The sequence below is a fragment of the Oncorhynchus clarkii genome, chromosome 31 (genome assembly GCF_045791955.1).
Source record: "Oncorhynchus clarkii lewisi isolate Uvic-CL-2024 chromosome 31, UVic_Ocla_1.0, whole genome shotgun sequence".
Classification (NCBI taxonomy): domain Eukaryota; kingdom Metazoa; phylum Chordata; class Actinopteri; order Salmoniformes; family Salmonidae; genus Oncorhynchus; species Oncorhynchus clarkii.
The window spans coordinates 39345225-39355692 of record NC_092177.1 but is presented as its reverse complement, the minus strand read 5'-3'; the positions used below and the strand labels follow the sequence as shown (position 1 = coordinate 39355692).

Genomic DNA, 10468 nt, shown 5'->3' with positions numbered 1-10468 from the left:
AAATTTTACTTCAATGTGGGAATGGCGCATATCGCTATAGTCAGGAAGGTACAGGAATCAATTGATGAGGTAGAGCAGTGGGCATTAATGTGGGGATTCAGGTTCTCTGTAGAGAAAATGGAGACAGTGTTCTTTACCAGGAGGAAGGTGGGAGATGAAGTACGCTTGAGGTTATATCGGAGAAACTTGGAGAGGGTGGGGACCTTCAGGTTCCTTTGGGTGTACTTTGACACTTGGGCCAGGCTGACCTGGGCAGAACACATTGAGAGAGGGGTGGGAAAGTGTAAAAAGGTGCTAAATGTGACGCGCTGTCTGACGGGGAAGGAGTGGAGGGCTGGGCGTTCCTCATTGAGGACCATGTATGTTGCATGGATCCAATCTGTAATCGACTGGCAGTTGATGGTTCAGCAGCGCCTGCACTACAGATGAAGAAGGGGGATATGTCATTGCAGATTAGGAGACAGCAGCTGGCAATTAATTATTGGGTCAATTTACAAGAACATGGAGTGTCTCATCCTGCGAAAGGGATTTTACAGGCATGCTGGGAACATGAGCTTTGGGTGGGTGGGTAATACCCAGGCAAGGGAGATGGGACTGTCTGGAAGGGAATTTTTCCCAATGGTAGCTATTCCTGTGAACCCATCATGGCTACTCCCGCCTCCAGTAGGTGATCTAGAAGTGTTGGAGAGACATTTTGTGGCCATTTACACAGATGGTTCAAAAGATCAAGGACAGGGCGTACTGGGTCAGCATTTGTACTGCAGGAATGTGGGGTGTCAGTCAGGAAACGTATTACAGATCACCTGGCTGTATATGTGGTGGAACTGATGGCTGTACTGTTGGCTTTGCAATGGGTAGAGGAAGTCAAGTCAGACAGAGTAGTTATTTGCTCTGATTCACGTGCAGTGTTGATAAGTCTCCAGTCCTTTAGCTCACGTAGCAGACAAGACCTGCTTTATGACATACTACAAACCCATGGCAGGGTTAGACAGATGGGAACACAGACCAGATTTACTTGGTTCCCAGCCCATGTGGGGATGGAGGGGAACGAGGCAGCCGATGTACTGGCTAAACAAGCATTCAGTAGTGGAGATATTGATGTTGTAGTTTCAATGAGCAAGGCAGAGGAAAACATCCTGATATGGACCGTGACCAAGACTAAAGAGATGATTGTGGACTTCAGGAAAAGGAGGACCGAGCATGCCCCCATTCTCATCGACGGGGCTGCAGTGGAGCAGGTTGAGAGCTTCAAGTTCCTTGGTGTCCACATCAACAACAAACTATCATGGTCCAAACACACCAAGACAGTTGTGAAGAGGGCACGACAAAGCCTATTCCCCCTCAGGAATCTAAAAAGATTTGGCATGGGTCCTGAGATCCTCAAAAGGTTCTACAGCTGCAACATCGAGAGCATCCCGACTGGTTGCATCACTGCCTGGTACGGCAATTCCTCTGCATTTGACCGCAAGGCACTACAGAGGGTAGTGCGCACGGCCCAGTACATCACTGAGGCTAAGCGGCCTGCCATCCAGGACCTCTACACCAGGCGGTGTCAGAGGAAGGCCCTAAAAATGGTCAAAGACCCCAGCCACGCCAGTCATAGACTGTTGTCTCTACTACCGCATGGCAAGCGGTACCGGAGTGCCAAGTCTAGGACAAAAAGTATTCTCAACAGTTTTACCCCCAAGCCATAAGCCTCCTGAACAGGCAATCAAATGGCTACCCAGACTATTTGCATTGTGTGCCCCCCAACCCCTCTTTTTACGCTGTTGCTACTCTCTGTTTCTCATATATACATAGTCACTTTAACTACACAATCATGTACATACTACCTCAATGGGTCCGACCAACCAGTGCTCCCGCACATTGGCTAACCGGGCTATCTGCATTGTGTCCCACCCCCCACCCGCCAACCCCCTCTTTTACGCTACTGTATAGTCACTTTAACCATATCTACATGTACATACTACCTCAATCAGCCTGACTAACCGGTGTCTGTATGTAGCCTCGCTACTTTTAAAGCCTCGCTACTGTATTTAGCCTTTCTTTTTACTGTTGTTTCATTTCTTTACCTACCTATTGTTCACCTAATACCTTTTTTGCACAGTTGGTTAGAGCCTGTAAGTAAGCATTTCACTGTAAGGTCTACCTGTTGTATTCGGCACACATGACAAATAAACTTTGATTTGGTGGTGCAGAGATGGCATGAGTAGTGGAATAGAGACACTAAGGGCAGGCATCTATTCCAAGTACAGACAAAAGTCGGGGAGGACGGAAGAGAGGAGGCTAAGATTACGGGTAGGACACAGCCAGGTTGAATAAGACTAAATGTGATAGGAAAGCATCCAATTGGAATGTGTGACTATTTACAGGAAATATAAACAATAGGGCATGTAATGATACTGTGTGGGCAGTATGAGAGGGAAATAGAAAGGCTGAGATCCAGTATGAGGGAGAAGTGGATACAGGAAATGAGTTTAAAGAGTACACTGAGTAGAACGTCATTAGATACAATATTCTCAAATATTTTGATACCTTTTTTAAAGGAAACGGGGCTGGCAGGTGGGATTTAGTTTTTCCCCGTCTCTGGTCCATACTCCAGTACAGTAGGTGGTGGTAATGCACCATAACGTTGGCTGCCAACCGCCGACAAAAACCCCACCGAATAAGAATATCGCTGAGTATTTAGCAAAATTAGCCAACAAAATAACAGAGTCATTGATGAAACGGCACATCTGACGTTGATCTCGAAATCTCAGGTAATTTTCAGAAAAGAAAATATAGCCTAACCCGAATTGTTCGTGTTAGCCACATGGAAGCCAGACGGTCCACGCAGAGAATATTTAAGATAGTTTACGGTACATTACATGCTTGGCAGCTAGTCTAGCCAGAATTGAGCTAGCTAACGATACTAGCACTAGCTAACAAGCGTCCGAACATTCTAGAGTGTGAAGGCGGTCATGCGTTAGCTAGCTTACATTAGGCTAGCTCACTTATTTACCGGGATTAGCCAGTTTGATAACGTTCTCTCAATTAACTCATTCTATTAAAGCCAACACATTTGCTTGTTAAGTACTATAGTTGGCTAGTTATCACTTCCTGATCTGTCCCACGTTGGTGTGGCTAATAATTGCTGTCTAAGTTAGCTAGCTAAGCTAGTTGAACAGCGACTTTTGCTATGTTCTGACATTGCTCCAGCTAAACCAAAGATATTGATGCCCGAACTGACATTCATCTAACGTTGGCTGGATGAGTATGTTGGGTAACGTTAGCTTGAATCGGTTAACGTCAAAAGCAACCAGCAAAAATGTTAACGTCCGCACTCGGCATATGCAAAAGCAACTCATGGACGTGTGTTTAAACTGATCAGCGTTTTCATTCTTGACATTTCTTCAGAGTCAAGTGGGCTTTCTATGTCAGGGTGCTGGAAGTTATTCATTAAACGGCGTCTTTGTTTCCTTCTCTCTTCAGGGGTAAACGAGAGTCAAAAAGATGGCTGACACAGAGCAAACAAGTGCCCCTCCCCCTCAATTAGGGCCAGTGGTGAGTAATCATGCACTTCTACTTCATCGAGATCATAGATTATACATCCTGCCTAAGAAGTACACTCTAGTGTAGGAGCACTGTGACTTCACCACACATTTGGCTGCATGTTGTAATTTTACGCACTCTCCAGTGATGTTTTGTTACGGACGTTTGGTTGAGTATAAACCCAGCTTAAAGCCTATTTTATACATTGTGCAAGTACTCAATGCAAGGACACTTATATACACTAATTGTTAGTGATGCACCGATATTACATTTTTGGCCGATATCTGATATTTTCCTTGCCAAAGAAAACGATACCAATATTTTTTTTTTAATTGCAGCCTGTATCACATCCGGCCGTGATTGGGAGTCCCATAGGGCGGTACACAATTGGCCCAGTGTCGTCAGTTTGGTCGGGGTAGGCCGTCATTGTAAATAAGAATTTGTTCTTAACTGACTTGCCTAGTTAGATGAAGGTTACACACACCACACTGACCAAAACGTTTTTTCTTTTTTGGCATTTACACATGTCCCCATTACCAGTAAAACATAATTTAAAAAAAACTTGCCGTGCTGTTTCGTTGTTTATTTGTTTGTTTCATTCTTAACCAGAATTTCTATGGAATGCCGGTTGGGTCTTTGCGTGTCAAAAAAGATATGTCAAATAACACCACTTGACAAATAAGCTTGTTGACTAATCAGGACCTGAATATGACTACATGTCACGTAATAATTTAACGCATTCATGATTTTTTTAACATAGTTATTACACATTTATTAAACTGTCACTTGTATTTCATATGTCACCATGATTCATTGATACGTATGCTATAATGCTGGTAAAGTTGTCTCGCGCACCTACAGTGCTGGTCATTAATAAAAAACAATCAAGCTAGCTCATGGATGCAAATGATGTTCTTCCCCAAAAACATAGCAAAATGACATCTGTTTTAGTAGCTATATAGTTAGCTAGCTAACTATATAGCTTGGTGTCATTATCTAAAATAACCCTAATTTATAAGACAGTTTTTATATGATTTAATGGTTGTCGGACCCATATGTGAAGCTAGCCACAATAAGGATTAGCCACAATAGTGGACCTTGCTGTTAGCCTTCAAAACAAAAGTATGTAATTGACAATGATGCAAATTAATACAAATAGTAGAATTATGCCATAATTGAACAGATCATGCTAAACGAGGTTGGAATGTTATATAAAATCAGCAAAATACAATAATTTGTCAATTTGACCAGTCTGTTGAAATCACACTGGATGTATTATACATAAGAATTGCATTGGGGGCATACTTAGTTCACTGTACCTGTGGATCAATGACATGGGGTATCAGTCTACTCCGTGACACCCAGAGAACATTAGCACCGTAGCTCTTATTGTGGGAGTCTGAAACAACTGTGAATTGAACCACATTTATTGACAACCTATGTCTATTGAACACTGTTGCTGAGGGAAAAAAAATACTGCGTAGATGTTTTGGAGTCTGAACTCTGAGTAGGATGTTGGGGGGGAAAAAATATATTGGGTATTGAGTAGACTGATAGCCCATTTCATTGATCCCCTATCCTTAGGTAAAGCTGTACAGTGCAATATGAATGTCAATACACACACTAGGCTTACTGGGGAGGGGATTTCACGCAGTCCCAGTCCCGCGGTAAGAGCTAAAACACGAATCTTTGCGTAAACTCTTCAGTTGTGTTCTGTGGGTGTCACAGAGTAGACTGACACCCCATTACATTGCTTCACATTCCAACCTTGTTTGACATTATATAGGTTAAATATGGCATGATTCCACCAATTGTGACCTGCTGCATCACTTTCAAATAGGTACTTTTATTTTGAAGGCCAACCGCAAATTAAACTTTTGTGCCAAATCCTTATTGTAGCTAGCTTCACAACACATAACCCGGTCCGGTCGAGCCTCCCTAGCCAGAAGTTAGCTGGATGCTTATAATGTTAGCTTTGGGAAACGGGGTTAAGTAGCTGGCTAGCTATTTCTTTTCATGAACTGAAATTCAATTTCAATAGGCGAACAACAAGTGGCTACCTAGCTAATACTTACTCACAAGGATTCCTAAATCATTGCTAAGAATAATGAAAATGACTGCAGTTTCTACTGGTCATTGTTTTCAGGCTGGTTGTATTGGTGCTAGCTAGGTACCCCAGAAGTTGCGGTTGAACAAATAATGCTTTATTACCAACGTGGTATTATAAACGCATAGATTGTGGCCGGTGTTTGCTTGTTTGTAGACTTTCTTTTACAGCTTTGACTGTGCTACTCATAGTAGTGGTGGCGCTTGGCTTGCACGTGCAAATTCAGAACAAACAACATTCTATAATAGAACGGTGTTATTTGACATTTCAAATTAAAAGCTTATTTAACGCGTCAAATGGTGTTATTGGACATGTATCTTTTTTGACACGCAAAGACCCAAATGGTGTCGGGAAGCTAATAGCATTGCCGCTATTACTGTGCAACTCCGGTAGGGTAACATCTGAAAAACGCACTTGGTAGTGTGTACCGGTGCTCGACCAGTCGCGAAAGCCAACATCACTCACGACAGAGAACGGTTGATTGTCAAGGGCAATCTTGGCGTTAATTAATTTCGCCTTTGAGTAGTCTTGCTGAAATGTTGTTCTTACTTTTTCAAATGACTGCTCGACTTGACTTGACTGCTCGATCCACACAGCAGACATTGTGGGCCAGGTTAGGAATGCTGTGTTGCACGTGTAGCGCAACATTTTACGTGACGTGCATATAGGTATGCACGTTAGCGTTAAACTAGACATCGGGCCGATACCGATGATGGCGTTTTTAGCTAATATCGGTCGATTCCGATATGTTCACCGATATATCATGCATCCCTACTAATTGGCTGTCCTGTGCAGTTGTATTACAAAAACATGCTGAAGTGTGCAGACCCAAATTTGTAGTGCAATGCAATTGTGAAGGTAATTGCGTCCTTGTAGACATTATTTTTTAAATATTTTTTGGGGTCTCACATTTTGGTGTATTGCAGATCATTTGGATAGTGCTCAATGATAGGCTTGGATGGTGATTTTAAAATATATTTAAAGTTTTTCTAACCTCATGAACTTGAATGTCCTCTATTTTTTTTTTCACAGCAATTCATGATGGCTAACAAACTAGAGACGGCAATGTGGCTCTCACGGCTCTTCACCATCTATTGCTCAGTAATGTTCATTCTACCACTCTTAGGGTAAGGGTCAATGCTCAGATGTTTTACTTTGTCTAGATCAGGGCTCTCCAACCCTTTTCCTGGAGCGTTACCATCCTGCAGGAGGTTTTCAGTCCAACCCCAGTTGTAACTAACCTGACTCAATTTATCAACCAGCTATTGTAGTGTGCAGTTTGGGTTTTGCGTTATTGTTAATGTTAACACCTGGGATGTTAGCAACAATAGCTGACACAGAACACCAATGCAGAACTGCAAAATTAACAATGTTCTGCTGATGTCATTATCAAATGAATGTCTTGACTGGTCACGTGATGCCACCACATATTCAATTTTGTAGCATATTGTCGTCCAAATTGTTTCACCTTTTCGATACACTGAAATGTAGTTAACTAGTCTAAGTTCCCTCAAAGTAATGCATTTGTTTGTTTTAAACTTTTAAAAACTTTTTCCAGACCCCAGGCGGCTGCCAATTTCTACCAGCGTGCGCTGCTGGCCAACGCCCTCACCAGTGCTCTGCGACTACACCAGAGGCTCCCCCACTTCCAGCTCAGCAGGGCCTTTCTAGCCCAGGCACTCCAAGAGGACAGTTGTCACTACCTGCTGTACTCCCTCATCCTGGTCAACTCTAACCCCATCACAAGTATCCTCTCAACCATACGTAAAGGCTTTATGACAATAGCCTGGTCCCAGACCCGTTTGTGTTGCATAGCTGAATCCCATGGTCATTGTCATGTCAGGCTAATGTAACCATGCCTTGGTGGTTCTGTCATAAGGGTCTCAGATAAAGCTAGAGCTTGGTATATCACCACAAACTGGTTTGGGGAGAATGCTGATTGGTAATGCAGGAAGGTTTTTGTAATGCTTGGGGTCATTGTTTCAGTTATGCAAATCTACTAAACCTATTTTCCTATTAACAAGAAGGCGTTGCTTGAAAACACTTAAGCTGCCCTTTAATGTCTGTTTTGCGTTGTTCATCTTAACTGCTGTTTGCCCTTTAACCACTGTCTACAGTGAGCATATTCCCAGTCTTCCTCTTCTCGTTGCTTCATGCAACTGCCTACACAAAGAAGGTTCTTGATGTAAGTATCCTCTCTTGATTGCAAAACATTTTAAATGTTAGTAAAGCCAGTTGGGTAAAGCATAGCCACCACTTGAAAAAGGGTATTTTGTGATTTGGATGGTGACAATGACCTTTATGCTCATTAGGCATTTCTCATTTAGGAAATTCATGGAAAATGTAGTGTGTAAGGTGCTCTTTAAGTGCTAGTTTAATCATTATTTGGTCATCCTGATGTATATTATTCCCCTTGTAGGCAATGGGCCCCAATAGCCTGCCCTTTGTGAGGAACTTCCTCAACAAGCTCACAGCCAACCAGCAGAACATCCTGAAGTTCATCGCCTGCAACGAGATCTTCCTCATGCCAGCCACCGTATTCATGCTATTCAGGTATGTCTATTTCTTGGTACATTTCTCTGCACATTTTAATGGTACCTTAGAGCTTTTTTCCCTTTTTGTCTGTCTTGCAATACCAGTATGCACTGAGATAAGAATTCATTGATTGTCCGTCCATCTGCCCCCACCCAGTCACTTGATTGACTCGTGGTTTTTGTTGTGTTAACAGTGGCCAGGGAAGCTTGCTGCAGCCTTTCATTTACTACAGGTTTCTAACGCTCCGCTACACCTCAAGGAGAAACCCATATTGCCGGTAAGTAGCCTCAATTGACTTCTGTAGGTGTAGCAATATGTTGGATAATTGTACAATAAGTAAATATGGCAAATTGCATTTCTCAAACCATAATTTCCCTTCATCTCCCTGTCCACCCTTCCCAGCACCCTATTCTCAGAGCTGCGGATTCTGCTGGAGCATTTCATCATGAAGCCCGCCTGCCCAGCCTTCTTCAGAAAGATGTGCCTCAACAGTATCGCCTTTATGAGTCGCCTGGCCCCCACCGGAGTGTGACCTCACTTCCTGTCCCCCCCACAACCACAGTTTGTACTGTAAGGGGTGTGGCGACATGTCAACTCGAAAGGGACCGACGAGCAACAACAGAGTAAAATACATTTGAATGTTACATGTCAGGTCTGTGTTCCTGCTGCTCTGTTCATTTGCTACAGCGGAGGCTTAGGCTCAGCCTGGGATGCACTGAAAATCCCCCGATATTTGTTTTTTAAATGGCTTTATGGAGTAGCTGGACACTCACTCACCCTCCTCCACCCCCCTTTCTCTCTCTTTGGGAAGAACACCAGCTGACTATCTGATGTGTTCTACTTCTTCTAAGGATTGACCTTATGATGGTAATTGTCGTTGGTCTGTCCTGTATGATTTATTTATTTATGGAAAATACTTGTTCTTCTCTTGCAAAAAAATATTAACTTCTGAGATTAGATATTTAATTTAAATTGTACTAATATTCATAGTTGTAATTCTTTTTTTATTAATCATATTGTTTTTCAAAGGCAATGAGATGTCAGTTGCTCTGCGACTTCTACATCCACCAATTCCATTTTATACATTTTTTTTCTTACGTGGAAAGCATCGGTTGTTATGATTGTCTTAACATAAATTTTTCTCTTTGAAATTCAAATGTGATCTATGCCATGTAACTCACTACTTGGAAAAAAGAAAAAGGGGAATACCTGCTGTACTTCTGAAGACTTGAATGGTACAAGGACATGCAGTCAAAGGATTTATGCTAAAAAATTAAACAGTTTCACTATACCAGCAGTTCCTCAGTCTGCACATGGTATGCAGTAAATGGGAAGGACTAGGCTTCAAATGCAAGTGTATAGTTGCATTTTGAATAGGTTTTCTAATTTAAAAATGTCTTCAATTCAACTGATTCGTGGCTAATACCCCTAGTTTTACAGTTCACTGCATGCCCACATTGCCATGTTAAATGTATTTATTATTTACTTGTAGAGAAACCGTTTGTGTAGATCTGGAATAAATTCATCCATTTTAAATCAATAAAATATTAAAGAAATTACCTTGTTGAATGACATTTGTAATATTGACTAATATAAACATGATTTGTATCAATTCGTATTTTTTACTCCTTTTTGGAGCGTCGGGGATTTTAAGGTCTGCTTGGTTTTTGTCAGTGTTTGATCAGCGCTATCCGGGAGCCAACGGCGTTGGTCCCATGAATGTTTATTTTAGAACGCTTCCGCATGGAATTATTACGACGTTTTTTAACGTAGCTACTATCGAGGAAGACACTGTGGACCACGCTAAACCAATCAGAATCTAGGTTTAATCTCAGACACCATCACCCTCATCCCGTCAGTTGAGGATGCCTGGTCTTTCTTTAAAAGTAACTTCCTCACCATTTTAGATAAGCATGCTCCGTTCAAAAAATGCAGAACTAAGAACAGATATAGCCCCTGGTTCACTCCAGACCTGACTGCCCTCGACCAGCACAAAAACATCCTGTGGCGGACTGCACTAACATCGAACAGTCCCCGCGATATGCAACTGTTCAGGGAAGTCAGGAACCAATACACACAGTCAGTCAGGAAAGCTAAAGCCAACTTCTTCAGGCAGAAGTTTGCATCCTGTAGCTCCAACTCCAAAAAGTTCTGGGACACTGAAGTCCATGGAGAACAAGAGCACCTCCTCCCAGCTGCCCACTGCACTGAGGCTAGGTAACACGGTCACCACCGATAAATCCATGATTATCGAAAACTTCAACAAGCATTTCTCAACGGCTGGCCATGCCTTCC

General features: G+C 42.4%; 1 protein-coding gene across 1 annotated transcript; it reads left to right on the top strand.

Moving 5' to 3' along the window:
• The first annotated feature begins 2645 nt into the window (after nt 1–2645).
• Nucleotides 2646–9742, top strand: LOC139390799 (transmembrane protein 33-like). Its single transcript, XM_071138194.1, has 8 exons — nt 2646–2759; nt 3472–3543; nt 6671–6765; nt 7197–7384; nt 7756–7823; nt 8058–8191; nt 8367–8450; nt 8576–9742. Exons 2-8 carry the CDS (start codon nt 3493–3495, stop codon nt 8703–8705), a joined length of 750 nt encoding a protein of 249 aa, XP_070994295.1. The 5' UTR covers nt 2646–2759; nt 3472–3492; the 3' UTR covers nt 8706–9742.
• Nucleotides 9743–10468: the final 726 nt, after the last annotated feature.